At 38.3% G+C, this 16,668-nt stretch overlaps 1 protein-coding gene across 1 annotated transcript; it reads right to left on the bottom strand.

Moving 5' to 3' along the window:
- Positions 1-419: 419 nt before the first annotated feature.
- LOC142340157 (large ribosomal subunit protein bL35m-like) lies at positions 420-13,121 on the bottom strand. The gene is made up of 4 exons (XM_075390660.1): positions 13,106-13,121; positions 9,086-9,321; positions 8,082-8,185; positions 420-692 (listed from the first exon to the last, which is right to left on the bottom strand). The coding sequence occupies exons 2-4, from the start codon at positions 9,313-9,315 to the stop codon at positions 559-561; spliced, it is 468 nt and encodes a 155-aa protein (XP_075246775.1). The 5' UTR covers positions 9,316-9,321; positions 13,106-13,121; the 3' UTR covers positions 420-558.
- Between the last annotated feature and the right edge of the window lie 3,547 nt (positions 13,122-16,668).

Raw genomic sequence — 16,668 nt, forward strand, 5'->3', positions numbered from 1 at the left:
TACAAAAACGTAATATCCGGACAGATTTGGAACCACTGAAACGAATAGCGCTTTGGCACCACTGAAACGATGTAAAGCTTTCTTTGTCATAAGTAGCAACATAAGGATCGGCCCTTAAATGTAAAGTTAAATATTCTTCTTGAGTACATATTCAAATAGATTTGTTTTGTTTAAAACTCATTTCAAGATGCGAAAAAAACTGAAGTCAACGGCTAGGCAAAAAATCCTCTCATCAAAAGTAAAATTACGCCGAATTTCCGGTAGTTCCCGAATACTTTGTTCAGAAAAACTTTTGAGCCACTTTTCTAGATCTTGTTAGACTTCGATATCCATTAAGTTGCTGAAGATAGCTTCAAACTGCGTCAGAAAACATCAGCATGTGCTTGCTACACTGTCAGCACCAGCTGTAGGAAAAACAATTCACAAAACAATTTAATTGAACAAATTCTATATTTCAAAAATATGAAACATTTTAACGAAGATCCCTTGAAGTGTAAGGTTTTGAGTATTTGTTGTACAGTTCACGGATTAAAGTCGAATTTTAAAAAAATGTTAGTCTCATGGTTTCCATGGAGGTGTGGACTGCATTGTGATATGTTTCACCCATGGATCCATCCCATGGTCCACCCAGTGTCTCCTTCTCCATGTGCCCTTAGACACCATCTTGTCCAACATTCTACTGTCTTCAGGACCTTAGTAAAAAGAAACTACTGCACTTATCCATGTCGCAACATATCACACAGGGCAATTTACCATTAAATAGAACTTACTCAGATAGAGGTAGATAAGGAGCACAACATAATGCATGATCTGTGGAATCCAGCGACAAAACAATGGTCTCCAATTCAGCAATAAAATAAGCGTTGAGACAGTCCAGATCCAGCTATATTGCTTCAAAAAATTGAAATAATTCCTCCAAAAAGATTCAACAACCTGCGGCCATGTTTAAACGTGTTACGATACTTTTCTGCGAATCGAAGGGCTGAAATGGACTAAATTGACCTTCCCAATCCGGTAGGCACGCTTGCTCGCCATTTCTCAAAAACACTCATCAGATCAAGTAAGAGGCAACTACTAGCTTAATTGGTAATCTCAACTTCAATTGTAGACCGTATACCTTCAATTCTTTGCCGTATTCTCAAATTTGATACTCAAAAGAAATTCTGTTAATTTAATAATGGTTTTTAACATTATTAAGTCTAAGTCTTTAAACCTAAAGTCTAATGGTTTATCCCATTTGAATGAATCCGCGTAAAATTGCTCAATAAATTCTAAATGCAATCCAGTTGAAACAGTGAGTAAATCAGAAGTCAAAACTAAAGTGGTGATTTATGTAAAACGAATTTTCAAAAACAACAGAGCAGGTCCTCAACTACAATCCAAAAAATGAACAAACCATAAACCTTGCTAAAAGCATAACCAATCTATTCTGAATACCATAGGAGTGGCAAAAACTGCAAATGCAGGCAGGATTAACAAATTCAGTTAACATTTTTAGAGAGAATAACGAATGAAAGCTATCATCACTTAAAAACCAAAAAATATTGACAAAAAGGGACAAATCGGTGCGAGGAAAAGTTCTGAGGGTGAAATTTCAATCTATCACCTCTGATCAACTGGTAGTCACATTATCATCATTGAGATAATTATATGATGCATCCAGTGGAAAAAATTTTTGATGTAGACAGACTTTTCAGGTAATGATTAATTGCAATTAAAGCTCCCAAAAGAGAAAAACAACTTTCGTATAAAACGTTAATCTGCACACATTGCATTAAAAAGCTCGATCTTTTCCCTGGCCGTTTTCCGTTAAAAAAACATTGATTTAACTATTCCAAAATTTTGGTCTCACAGCTGTTTAAAAATTAGAGTAATTCGTTTATTTTTTAATTTGACCGATTGTCACTGCAGAAAAACGGTTCAGCAAAAAAAATGGTGTAAAAAACACTTAGAGCTTTTTTCAAGAGCGACAAGTGCGCCAAATTAACTTCATGTAAAAACCACACTTAAATCTAAATTGCTCTCTGCATTCTACAAAAGCACTTACGTTCCAGCTCGTAGTCCGAAAAAGAGCAAACGAAAAGAACAACCCTTGACACTAAGTTCGCATTTAGTGATCCCAGCAAAGTTACTTGACTTTTATTTGAGCTAAAAAAATTCAAATGCCCCGAATAAACTTTAATATAGTTCTTCGACCCAGTTACATTGATTGCATACAATTTTACACAAAAAAACTAGAAAAAACAGCAAAAGTTTGTAGCACCTGTCTTATAATTCTTCTTAGTCTTGATTAACAAAACAAAAATCACGTATCCCGTACATTTCTTGATATGACTTCCTTAGTATTTTGTAAAAAACACTTATTATCAACAATTATATTTACTCTTGCTTTTAGTGGTAAGAGATTTAGAACTTATGAAATGACACAAAACAACATAAACCTTAATAATGAAAAAAACGGAGGTAGTCAAACAGCTCGAATTTCAATTGAGTTTTTGCACAGTTGCTCTTTGAAATCTTCTAGCGCCAAGATCTACCCATACAAGCCAAACTATCAAAAGTATATTCAGAAGTCTTCTTGGAACTTCCAAAACTGAAAGATCCAAAACAATTATAAAACTTATTAGACTAGGGTCACATAGTAAACTGTCACGAAAAATCGGTCAAAAGAAAAATTGCATAAAAAGACTACAAGACAAAAATAATTGCTAAAAACATCTTTTGAGAGGAATAAATCATTATACTGCTAGTTGTTATTAAAAGATGACAATTTGGCAAAATCACCAAAAGAATTCATTTTTTCTAAAACCTACCGGGCAGGTTGCCGGAAAATTTGTTTCCAGAACCCAGGCTGGGCTTGAAAGGACAGAAAATTGAGAAAATTACATTATAAAATACTTCTAACTGCGCGCTATTTTAATCGGATTTTGTAGTTAGATATACATGTTTCTTAATAAGAGGATACAGCAACGCACATTCGACTATAAGAGAGGAATACAAGTGAACCTTTCACTGTTCTAACGGAATTATGATGGGCAATTAGGACCCACAGCGAGCAAGATCAGACAAAATGTTAGCAATTTCGCATTCACAGAAAACGTGATAGTGGCTGAGAACATCAAAGCAAGGTGGCACAAAAACCTATGCTTCCAAAATAAACGTTGTCAGTCAAAGAAAGAAATTCAGGCACACAACGTGTTAGAGTACAAAATTAACGTGCAAGCACTACGAAATGCGAATGTTGTGGAGTTAACCAGAGTCAAGCCTAACAAACAAGTAAAGCTCATCCTTTAGTCAGCTTTATGCCGGATGGAAGACTCTAAAAGGACCCAAAACTGAACGGTTTGTAACAATAATTGATAGATACATATCATTTGAAAAGATACTGGGTGGAACCGAAGTGAAACACATCATCGGGGGAAACGCAATCTTCACACCATCGTGTGCTACGCCCAAACAAGCCCAGCTAAGTTCGCCTTGTTTGAAATGCTGCATCAAGGTAAAAAGAAGCAGGCCTAATTGACAAGCTACTAGCAGGACCCGATCTAGCGCATGAGCTGATTGGAACAATATTCGGGATTACCTGAAAGAACAATCTCGCACAGCCAGATTGAGCTTCATATGTCTGCTGACGATATCTGTAGACACGATTCAATCTGCAATATCAGGAACGGGATATTTTGAGCAATTTTACGGTGCTGTCTGGAGCATGAAGTAGAGGAAATTCGGAGGAACTTGAGCTACCACAGACGCAGAGCTGGAGAGCCTTCGCCAGGCAAGTAAAGCGCAGCCCCATGGCACATCAGGTCTGATCAATTTCTCAATCATTGATTCTAACTTTGTGAACGTGTCAAGTTCAACTCTGAAAGCTGCAGGAGATAAACTACCTCAAAGAGTTCTCAAACAGAAATCGTTTATGAAGATGAAGACCGGCCTCTTTGCAAAATGGCTATCAAGAATCGCATGAAGGGTTATCAGCGTTCAAAGGAGACCAAAAAACCATAGAAAAGGTTGAACTGTTCCCGAAGCCATTGAATTTCAGTGCACTGAAACGTTTAAGTAACGAAGAGAAGGCAAAATGATCATTGTCCACTAGCTGGTGGCACTCATGAAATTTTGAACCCTCCATTATTGAGAAAACTGTCCAATGATAGGTAAGCAAAAGTGAGGAAGCAACATTTGTGTAACGAACATCTGAGCAAGCAAGAAACTTGCAATCAAAGATTGTGAAGTCAGCGCACGCGGTATAAACGGATGTACTAAGAAGCAAAACCAATTGCTACACTCTAAAAGCCTAACGCAGGAAGGCAATCAAGCAGTCAATGTAAGCGCAGCTGCAATCAACAAAAGTAACAAAGTTATGAGTTTTCTTCATACAGTTACTCAAAACATAACGGTGGTAACAAGTGACGAACATATTCATTCAATGGTAAAAGAGTGCAAGAAAAGCTACGGGTCCAGGACAGCGATACTACGCTCAAAAAATCTGGCATACAAGGGAAAAACGCTCTGACGACAACAGGTTCCTCTGAAAATAAAGATACAACAATCAACGGTGCATTTAATCGAAGCGTTTGGACAACGGCAAATCTCATTGGGAAACAAAAACGATTGCAATAGCTGAAGCAAAACTTCAACCAAATGAGTATTCTCGAAATAAGAGTCTCAATTGTAGAAGTTGGCAACGTCCGGGGTCAAGATGCTTACGCAGGCACAAAGATGCTAGAGAGTACGACAAAGTTCACGAGCGAGCGCTACAATTGGGAATTCTGTTGAGTAAACCAGAGTCAAATTTAACAAACAACTACAGCTCAGCCTTTAACCAGCTTTATACAGTGGGGCGAAGGCCGAGGTGAAAGCCATCTTCGGGGCAAAATGGTAATTTTCATACCATCATGTGCTACATCCGGAATAGCGCAGCAAAGTTACAAGAAGTAGGCCTAAAAAACAAGCTACTAATAGGCCCTGATCTAGCGCAAGAGCTGATTGAAACCCTATTCAGATGTCCCTAAAACAATAGCTCTGACAGCCATATGGAACAACTTTTTCTGCAAGTGCAAGTTCCCAAAAAGGATAGAAGCTGCCTCAGGTTTCTAGGGTGTCTAGGAACTAACGAGGCAGTTAAATTTTATGAATATCTTGTATAGAGCTAAAAGTTTCCAACTTATACAAATTACTATCTCAAACGTGTTGTAATCGAGAAGTAAGAAAAGTATCAAATTGTAGCAAGAAATGTAAAAAAGATTCTACATGGACGCTAATAAAGGATTCGATCAATTACAACCTTTTCTCACCAAACACATTTGAAATAAAGAAATGGGTAACTAACAATAACGCGGTACCAGAAGCAAAACAGAAGACCTGAAGTCGATCGGAAACACAGAAAAACGATGTTGAACACAGAGATCTGCGGTGTTAGGACTACAATGGAAAAATGCTGACCATAGTCTTCAAATATGCAATGGTATCAACAGAAATCAACAGAACTCAAATAAAATTCTGTCACTAGTATCTTACAATAGGAAAATTTACACTGTTCAAGTTTTACATTAAACGATCTCTGAGAGCTATCTGAACTACGAATGAGAAACATTGACAAAAGTGGAGCCTTATGAAGAAGCAAAACGCTTGAGGTGGAAAGGACAACTTCTGATTGCAACGAAGCAAGCATCGATAAAGGATGCTTCAATACAGTCATGGACCAAATTGACCTTTGTGTTCGCTGACGCATCTGTAGACACAGTTTGAGATGTGGCCAATCTGCGATCACAGCCATCTCACAAACTGTGTCTACTGGTGTTACCGTTTAAGCTGAGCTTTTTGCATGTAACACACATCTTTAATGACGTAAAGCGCTCGGCTCCGTCTGCTCAAAAATGTTTCTTGCATGCTCAGTTCCTCCATGCTGCTAACTCATGTGGTACTTTCACAGGAAGATTTCAGCGTGAAACTGTGTATCCGTAGTAAGGATACACTGTTGCAAACTGAAATACCCCTGCGAAATTACCACAAGAACAATCAACATGAAGGAACTGAGCATGCAAGAGACATTGTTGAGCAGACAGAGCGGAGCGCCTTACGTCATTAAAGAACAAGTGTGTTGCCTGTAGAAAACTAAGCGCAAACGATAACACCAGTTATGTTGGCACAGAATACCCATTCTTCGTATCTTGATAGATCTTTCACATTCATGTGACCTGCCTTCAGGTCGAGGAAAGCTTAGGCCAATTTTTTTCTGGCTGGAATGAAAAGGTGGCCTAAGCCGAGATTTATCATTGTAAGGCGGATGGGTCAACATATAAGGGATAAAATTTTTCTCACTTAAGCGTTTGGCTTCTTGCAGAATCTTGTCTGAATTTGCAGCAGTTCTTGCAATAAAAACCAATTTATATTGTAGAAAATTTATTAATGATTTCCTAACATTCTGAGGGGACACCCTACATTTTTGGTGAATGTGATAAGCATGGTGGAGCAATACATCAACTGATTCGTCAAATTAATGCAGCACTTACCGCAACCAAAAACTTGAAATTCATAACCAATAACAGAATGAAATTCAAAAAATATCAGCATCTAATCCCAATAAATTTTTATCGATCTTCTTTGCATAATTCGATTTTGTAATCAGATAACATTTGATTACATTGTGACCAAATGCACTGCCATGTTCATTGAGCTTATCTACAACAATTCGTAGTGACTCACGGCCACCAGCCCCATTACCGTCATCTGCGCAACGTGTATGAATCAAAATTTTCCGCTGATTTTTGGTAGTTTTTCAAGCTCTAATTATACTGCTTTGCATAACAATTTTGAACTGCCAGGAATAGAGCTAACAATTTCTCCCAACTCTCGGTATACACTGACTTCGGGATACTTTATGCGGTGCCCGGCGCTCTCTGAACTTTTATGATTATCGCAAAATTCACTGAAACTGGCATGCCCAATTCGGTATCTCGCATTATTAGGGCTGAATTGGTTGTAATAATAGATTAGATTTCGTAGTTCAAGAATACGAACAATGATGATTTTGTGATAGTGAGATAATTCGAGCTTAAGTTTCTCTCCATGTATGCTTATCTCGTACTAATAATAGCTACTATGTATGTACGTTGACAAAAGTGAACAAATAAATTTGGCTTCGATAGAAAGTAGCGTTAAATTTAGTTTGTCATGCTATTCTTACTTCACTGTTTGAATCTGTTTGTTTGGTTCGGCTTTAGGGATCCCCTTATGTTTTTTTCTTAGAGAACTTGATTAATTTTCGAACTTAATTAACCTTGGCAGCAATTAGAAGCAAAGCTTTGGTACGATCTTCGAAAAGGCGTCGATGTGCATAAATATCGAATTCGATATCACCTTATTGTCCACGGCGAAGCTGTAACTTCCCATTCCCAAAAATTAGACCTCGTTTAACGCACTTCACTACACTGCTGCCTGTAATTCTTAAGACCTCGCCAATGCCAATTGGTCGAACCCCTGGGCATTTTCTTGAGCAATCAGACAGTAAGCTCTAGTTTTTCGGTGACAATTCTGATTGCAATTTTGCACACGGTTTTACAGAGACCGCTGGAGGAGAATTTGTATGAAGTTAACAATCATCTCCTTTTCCCCTGCATCAAGACCAGATGTACCATAGCTTCCATTTGTTTTCATTGCGGCAGGTTTTATTTCAGAGCCGTTTCTGAATTTTTCCGATCGGTTACGACATATTTAGCGTCGAATTTCTGACTACATGGATGTTTTTCCTGTGTTTTCTCTGGACAATCACTTTATCGAATGTTTATAGAACACAGCCCTTTGCATCATCTGAAATGCATCTTAAAGCATTCGACAAAGGCTTTAAAATCACTTACTTCTCGTTTTCTATTTAATTTTCTTAAACGCTCCCAAAGTGCCTTTGCCTCGTTGAACAGGTCGTCAAATTTACACCTGATCCAAAGAGGGGCCTTTTGGACTTAATTAAAATTCAGAGATCGCAATATGAGTCGAGCAAATAAATCAACGAAGTGTGCATACGTTCAGTTATCGCCACACTTATGAACGATCATGTCAGTTTTATACATGGCAACGAATCTCACCTAACACTTCATGTTTCTCCATCTTGCGTCTGAGAGTCCAACTCTTCTTCCACAGGTGAGCATGGTATCCCGGCTGTCTCCTGATCCACAGGCCATTTGGCAATCTAAACATATGACAAATGGATACTTCAATTAATACATGGCGAATATAACTATCATAACGCATATAGCAATAAGAATGATGAATTCATATGCTTTACTAAAGATAGCATTAGTTTAGATGATAAGCTATGAAGATTTCTCTTGCAGCGCCGAGAAACGAGACGATATTCAATCCTACAATGAAGCGTTCATCAATGCTACCCGCGGGTTGTAAATTGTGAATTTAAATCGTTGTAATAACTTTCAGACGGATGGTGAGGGGGAGTCAGAGACCAAAGATTAGATATCATGAATAGCAATTAATTGTTTTTGAACAAAAATAAAACAATAAACGGTTAATTGATCTCAAACAATCAATTAAATTTATGGATCATTAAAAAATATCGCAATTTTGATAAACAAATCTAAATTACTAACTTTTCGCTTTTCTTCCGATCATATTTAGTTTAAGAAACCTCGGATCTATTCTGTTTCGGCCCCCAGCATAGTAAACATGAGTTTATAATGAGCCCCCCGGCGCACGTGCTATTTTCTTATATAGTAACGTGCTATATAACAACATATAATTTGTAACTGGGGGTCATAAAAAAACACTGGGGGGGGGGGGGGGGGCAAAGCAGAATAGATCCGAAATTTTGTGCAACGCTTTTAATTGTTTCCTAGAATATTAATTCCCATTATAACTAAAATTTATTGCTCCAAATAGACTAACGTAATTCGGGAACCTTTTTGTTTTCAGGGAAGGAAGGTTATTTCCCTACTTTTATTCTCAAATTTGCCCATCAATGATATTCAGTTAATTGATATTTTAATCGATTAATTGATAATTGCCATCTTACCAATCAATTAATTGTATAATCAATAATTAAATGCCAACGCTAGAGTACGCAGATTCAAGTAACCTGAAAAATCTGGTCGCGACTGACGGCTTCTCCTCAGCTTCGCCATCTTTCATGTTGTATTTGATTCTGTATCCATACTGCCGTCTACTAATTACACTGGTACTCCATCCTATCAATGCAGATGGAAAACCTACAGGACGCAGGGTACCCGCAATGGACGATTCTAATTCAGTAAACAAACGAGGTCTGCTACATACTCCACAATGCGATCTGATATTATTCAATGCCATAGTCACCTGAAATCACCATAGTCAGCTGTTATCTGGACTGGACAAAGAATTGAAAGAGTAAATGAGGGGAACAGGAAATCGTACTCTCAAGTGAAAAACATAATACAATCTTCCAACTCGTTTAAAAGTAAAGTAGTAGTAGTCGTAAAGACTTAATTCCTTTAAACTAGGTTTAAGAAAACACACATGTATAAATATGCACGACAAAATGTACAATATCACTTGATAAAATGTGGACACGAATAGTTCATATAATAATTTGAAGTTCTGCATTTCAGGTAATTGATGAGGGGTTTTTTCAGAGTTTTCAATGGCATTTCAAATGCAACGATTTTCAACCGGATGAGCTCGTTTGTAGCTCGAGTTGCTCAGATGAAAAAGTTGTCTTCTGAAGACCTTGCGTGCTGTAGGGACGCGAAAGTCCATTCGAGGAAGATCGCGTTTGCAAAGATGCAAAGCAAGAGTTACAATGTACGTCAACGGCCCCGTTGTAAACAGGAAAACAATGTCAGCTCTGATTAAGCTGTAACACCAAGGAAGCAACTGAAAGGATTCTAAGCCTCAAATATGAGATTAGCAGCGTATTATCCAACAAAAGGACTTTATATTAAAACAATTCAAGCTGGTGTTCAAGGTACAAAATTCTGTTGCATTTTAGAAGCTTTGAAATTAGGTGAGCTTTACAGGATAGCGTACTAGACACAATAAAATCCAAATCTTCGATTTGCTTGTTGAAAGGAAGGTAGTCAGACCCAAGAAGAATTTGAGCACTCATAATGCCCACCAAAATTACCAGCTTTACATTACGATGGGTGGAAATGCAGACTATTTAAATCACACCAATTAGATAAGGAGTTAATGTCTTCTTGCAAGAGCGAGAATGATGATGTGATGAAATTTTTTTCAGATCATCAGCAGAAAGATTTAAAAAACTGTTTGCCACGTCATCAGCCATATCATTATCAAAAATAATGAAAAACAGCGGACCGAGCAAGCTGCCCTGGGGAAGTCCAATAAAACCGGTAAATCAGAAAAAAGCTTTTGGTGACTTTTCACAAATTGAGAACTTTTCGTTAGATAAGCATCAAAAAAGGTTGAGAATAACTGAGTCGATCAAAACCAAAATTCGCATGCTTAGACAAAAGTATGATGGGACAGGGAGTCAAAAAATTTTTTACGTTAAAATAGATAGAAATGGCAGAAAGTTGGTATGACGAGAGAATAAACAGAATCAAGATACATTTTCATCAGACTTATTGTACAATGTGATTTCACAAAACCTTGTTGTTCACGTTTGGTTTGTTGCCTTATCTTTAGACAAAAAAAAATTGAACAAAAATCTTTCAAGAAATAAGAAAAGTTTAGGGAGGATATTAATGATATGGTAGTTAGCAATATCATTAGTAGGACCAAATTTATGTAAGGGAGTAACGTGTGCTCTTTTCCAATTATCACGCAAATTTTGGGTTGCGACAAACCTGAAGAACAGCTCAAAGGCGCACACATAACCTTCGCACATTGGCCAAGGAGGAATGAGGGTAACTCATCAGCACCAGCAGCACTAAAATCACCAAGCGACTCCAAGAAGAGGAGAATATCAGAAAAAGAAAACTCAAGGTTCATCAACTTGATGAAAGATTCGTTCAAATGATTAGAAACTGTCTAAGAACTACTGTCTTGAATGACAGAAGCAAAAAATTGATTGAATCCCAAGGCTTTCTCTGAATCGGTGAAGAAGTTTTCAATTCCATAAAACATAGCAGGAGGAAAAGACGAGTTGAAACCAAAGCCTCTCATCAGTTCGAGACATATCTAGACATAGTCGAATTGAAGAGAAATCAAATTAATTCATGAATATTTCTTTTACTAATTCGATAGAATCTGAAATCGATAAGTTGAGTTCTCTCGCTTTTAAGACGATTAAAAAGGAAGGATCAGTACTAAATTGCCTAAAGTTGGTTTCTCTTTGAATGATGAGATGAATAATATGTGATGAATAAAAACAATGGAGATTTAAGGCAGAGAGCGCGTTTCAATTTAAATGCATTATTGAAAGCGTCACAAATTAGGCTGTACTAAGTATCGGGGAAAAAGCTAACAGCATTATCATGCGACAAGACCGTAAAAAGAGGTAGTGGAATAATATTGAATGAAAGAGCATTGAATGAACTATGAATAAACGTTTTGAAAAGATATTGGCGCTTCCGAGGTTAAACTGGAACTACGGGAAAATTGTCTGAGAAGATTTGTTTTGCTAACGTAACTGATAGATTAGCAACGTTAGATAAAACAAGATCCAGGATGCTGTTACTTTTATGTGAAGGTTCAACAACGAGTTTATTCAGATCTTTTTCAGTGATCATTTCAAGGAATCGACATTCATGACATAAGGATGACCATTATTTTGCCCAGTCAATGCTGGAAAAATTGAAATCCCCTATAAGATAAACCTCATAAACGCAACCGTAACCAAATTGAACTAGTAACAAGTCGAACGTAGTATAGTAGGACTGACTATAAGTCAATAAGTTAGAGATGTCCACTAAATAGTGTGATGATTTGGCGGGTTGTAAATAAGCAGAAAGAAGACGAACTTCTTACATAAAACAACGCAAGATAGAGCAAATTCGAAGTAAGAAATGGTAATATCAACAAATTTGATGGCCGAAACAGAGGATTTTGCGATCAGCAGGCCACCATGCTCGCAACGATCACGATCTCATCAAGCAATAAAATTGAAGGAAGAGCCCAAAATACTTTAGAACTACTGATGTCTGTATATAAACAAGTTTTGGTGAGAATCAGTAAAGAGATAGAGTTTGCAGCGCATAGTTTAAAAAATTCATAGCGTTTACCAAGAGACCATAATGATTGACAGTTTATGAGAGCCTATTTATTAGTATGTAGCCAATTGGTTGCTATTTCAACAAGCTTATTTTTGTCGTACAATTTTATTTTCTTGATCTGAAACTCTTTTCTGTCCGTTCCCTCGACTGCTACCATATGGTAACGTTTAGCCAAAACAACTCAATAAGAAATATTTGATGTAACCAGGATGTTTTTTATTCTGTAATTTTTCACTGCAGACAAAACAGTATTCCATAAAATAAGATTTTGATGTTGAAAAAAGAATAGGACAACAAAGTCAACGTCATTGACTAGAAGGAATATTATTTTTGTTTTGTTTCGCAATCTTGCCAAGCTTCCGGATTCTCAAGATATTTCCACCAGCTTGGAGGCACTTATGATGAACTAAGTCACTAATATTTGTCGAGTATTTCTCAACTTGTTTGAAGTTTGCTGATTCAGTTTTGAATAAACCTGTAATCACAAAAAGAAATTCAGTTATATGCGCGGTCTTCGTGTTTCCTGTAACAAAATTGCTCTCAGGGGAAGAACGCTGGTAACTATATCCTTGACATTATCATTAATAGTGAGAATTGAGTCCTTAATGAGTTGAGGTACCATTTCCAGATAAATGTAGACAATTTAGCTTGGAATTCAGCAAAGAAAGAAATTAACTTAGCTTCAGTTGGGGTATTCAAGCAGGTGTTGTTATAAGCCAGACAGATATCGCAAATCCGTTGAACGTTTCGTTTAGATCCCAACCAGCGTACTTTTTCAAGGGACAGCGAGAAACAGTCCCCATTAAATCTTTTGTCACATGAGGAACACCCGATCCCAGATTGGTAAACCTTCTTGACTAGCTTTGTGCAGGCTCCACATTTGACAGAAGTCCTGGAATTCAAGCGGGTGGATCGTGGAAGAGTAGCCATACATATATCTGAAACTATTTAATAAGTTTAACACAACCATCTATAAGTTCATCGCAACAGTTTATCACAACCAGTATACAAATAGTTGTTAAAAGACTAAGTAAACATTAAGCGACTTACATCGGAAGAATTGCTCTTAGCGACAAGCAAAATTATTTAATCAAGGGGCTGTAGCCTATTTAAGATTTCTTTATGGGTGCACGATGAGATTCGAACCATAGACCACTCGCTTTCTCACGAGAAGCACTGCCCACTCGGTTATCAGGCAATTCTTTTCGCAATGCTGCAATCAATTTTATTTCTGCAACAAGCTTTAGGTTGGAGTGAGAGCAATAGAGATCACTAAAAAATAGAGAACAGAAGCGTAAAAAAGTCGCCTGAGAAGTCAAAGAATATTCGAGAAGAAAAGCGCAAAACGGTCAAGCGAACAATTTGCAAACAAAGACCAACACGTTTACAAAAATTGCTATGAACTTCGTTCAAGAGCAAATAATAATAAAAAAACAAAGAGAACACAATATTATTGTATAGGGATAGCTGTCGCTAAATATACATTATTTTAAACTGATATATGTAAAAAACGAAGTTTTTTACATATATCTTTTTTTGAAGTTTAACTGGTCACAGATCACTTGAAGCGGAAGTCACGCCATGTGCTAACTTTGTGAATAAGAACTACTGTTGTCTCTTCTGTCAAAAACGTTTTCAATCAACTTTATCTAAAACTTGTAAACTTCAAATGTATCTTGCAGGTTAAATAGTAAGGAGTTCCATTTCAACAAGGAATGATTGAAAAAAAATTTACAGGAAGAAACAGGTGGAATATTCCCTACAAAAATTATTTGGTTGGTGCGCTTGTTTAACCTATAGCTGGCTGTAGGGAATTTAAGCTGCTGATGAAATGCTCTTTTCATATTTCTACTGTATTTGACGTAGTACGTTATAATTTTCAACTTAATCAGCTGTCTTATATCGATTATTGTTTTACGCTTTCTTCAATCGTTTGACAACTTGATACTAGAACACACACTTCAAAAAAAGCACCAAAGTTCAACTGATTCGAAAGACATAAAGCAGAGTACTCTAAATTTCTAAAGACAAGTGCGTGAAAAAACATAATACAAGTGAGTGAGTAATACTGTGGTGGGAAATCTATGTTGTACAGTTTCAATCCTCTGAACAAAAACAAAATGAGCCCTACAAATTGACTTTGGAACACGATTGAAAACCTTTGAGCAAATACTCTGCAGACTGATCTAATACTACTACTACTACTACTACTACTACTACTACTACTACTACTACTACTACTACTACTACTACTACTGTTTCAACACTTTAATTCCAAATATGAAATAAAGGCACGGTTGGCAACAAATACAAATACAAATACAAATACAAACAAAACAAGAAGAGTTATTTGTTTGGTTATTCTGTGAAGTGCTGTACGACGAAATTGTTGAAGGCATTCTTTGACCCGGTTGCTGCTTTCTCCTGCAATCTGGTGAACGATACTTTGTTTCGTACACAGTCTCCTTCGATTTGACTCATCCACGTTTTCCGTTGCCCCCCAGGAGCGCGTCTGGCATGGGCGTATTGATCGGGCGGGTCCCAATCGAAGGCACTGCGGGCTAATCTTCCTGGTTCCATTCTCTGGATGTGACCGTACCATTTTATCCGTTTGAGCATGATCATCGTGGATAGTTGGGGCATTCGCGATCTTGACATAATTTCATCGTTCGTTGCTTTCTCCAGATATGACACACGTAGAATTCTCCGAAGACAACCACAGTGGAAACTCTCAAGTTTTCTCTCCATTAATTTCGAAAGAGTCCAAGTCTCTGAGCTGTACAGCACGGCTGATAAAACGAGTGCTTTGTACAAATTGCACTTGAGGTGCACGCTGAGCTGCTTGCTCTTCCAGAGATTTTGGAAGTTAGCAAACCGTTGTCTACCTTCTGCATGTTTGCAATTGACTTCCTGGAGGTCTCCATGCTTGAGGCTGACATATGATCCGAGATACTTGAACGCTTCTATGTTTTCAAACTCGTTTCCGATAACATCTTGTACTTTGCAGGAAAACACGCGTGTGGCAGCTGCTTTAGGTTTGCCACAGTATCTCGATTGGTGAACTTTTCGGCCATTGACTGTTTTGAACTTCCTTTCACACTTGTCACAGGTGAGGCTCGCCTCTAGTTGCTCGAACTTTGACTTGTCGACGACATTCTTTGACGAACCGGCTTTGCAGAATCTTGTTTGGTGCACTTTGCGTCCGGTAACTGTACTGAATTGCCGCTCACAGTTCTGACATCTTAAAGACTCTTGATCAGCCACCGCTGACCCACTCTCATTTTCTAGCGACTCTAAATCCGCTACTGCAGATTGTTGTTGTGAAGCTACCAACGCTGGCTTAGCCTCCGCTAAGCTTTTCAATCTGAGCTTCTGGCCATCTTGTGTTTCGAACCAGCCCGCTTTCTTTTTCGTTCCCAGCAGCACCTCCGTGCCGATGGTTAGTCGTGACTGGCTAGATGTCTCTGCCAGGAGTCCTAGTTTGCCTTTATGTGTTCCAGTGAGTATCTCCACGTTCTGTTGGATACTAGGCACTGCAACAACATTTGGGTTGTCGCATTTTACGCCCATATTCTTTGTTTTGGCCACATTAATCTTCAGACCAGCGGCTTCCGCTAGGGCCTCGATTCGATGTAGGTTTTCTTGCACCTCACTGTCTGAGACCCCCACGAGAGCAACATCATCAGCAAAATCTAAGTCAGCCACCAATCTCCCAATGTCTAATCCTCCATGCACCGAGTTAGCTAAAATGTAGTTGATGACAAGGCCGAATAGGATTGGGGACCACACATCACCCTGCCTAACGCCTGTTCTGACATCAAATAAGCGTCCCTTCTCACCTTCGGCTTTGACTCGACATTTGAATCCATCATAGCTGTTTCTTATGATGTTTATCACTTTTTGCGGCAGACCATAGTGTTTCATTATCTGGTACATCTGCTCACGATCGACAGAATCGAATGCCGCTCGAAAGTCTATTCGAACACTCTGACCTCTTTCCTTTACTCTTGTATAATGGGACAATTTCTGCTACCTTCCAGTCATCGGGCAGAACTTCCGTCGACCAACATTTATCTATGATGTCCCAGAGCCACTCGACAATACCCTTGTGTGCTTTCAACATCTCACAGGAAATGTTATCGGGTCCACTTGCCTTGCCATTCTTCAACCTGCGGACAGCTTCAAGCACTTCTTCAAATCGAATTGGGCTCAGGTCAATCGGCAAGCTTTCAGCTGCTTCTTCGGGATCCAATCTCGTACTGCAACTGAATGTTGAGGGATTCAGGAGTTGACTAAAATGTTCCGTCCAGCGTTCAAGTCGTTCCTCTTTCGTCCGTAAGTTGACGCCAGTGCTTGAAACTAATTTGGTCAACTGGGGCCTCCAGTTTCGGCAAATCTGCTGTGATGCCCCAAAAACCTCCTTTAAGTTGCCTCTGTCCGCGAAGCTCTGCACTTCTTGGCCTTTGCGTTCAAGCCATGCCCGTTTGTCTGCACGTAGAGCTTTTCT

The sequence above is a fragment of the Convolutriloba macropyga genome, chromosome 5, assembly GCF_964194025.1.
Source record: "Convolutriloba macropyga chromosome 5, txConMacr16.3, whole genome shotgun sequence".
Taxonomy (NCBI): domain Eukaryota; kingdom Metazoa; phylum Xenacoelomorpha; order Acoela; family Convolutidae; genus Convolutriloba; species Convolutriloba macropyga.

Coding starts and splice junctions, on each gene's coding strand:
- LOC142340157 (XM_075390660.1), bottom strand. CDS start 9,315: ATGGCATTGAATAATATCAGATCGCATTGTGGAGTATGTAGCAGACCT. Junction 8,186..9,085: donor GTCGCGACCAGATTTTTCAG/GTTACTTGAATC, acceptor TCATATGTTTAG/ATTGCCAAATGGCCTGTGGA. Junction 693..8,081: donor GGAGAAACATGAAGTGTTAG/GTGAGATTCGTT, acceptor CTTTTTACTAAG/GTCCTGAAGACAGTAGAATG.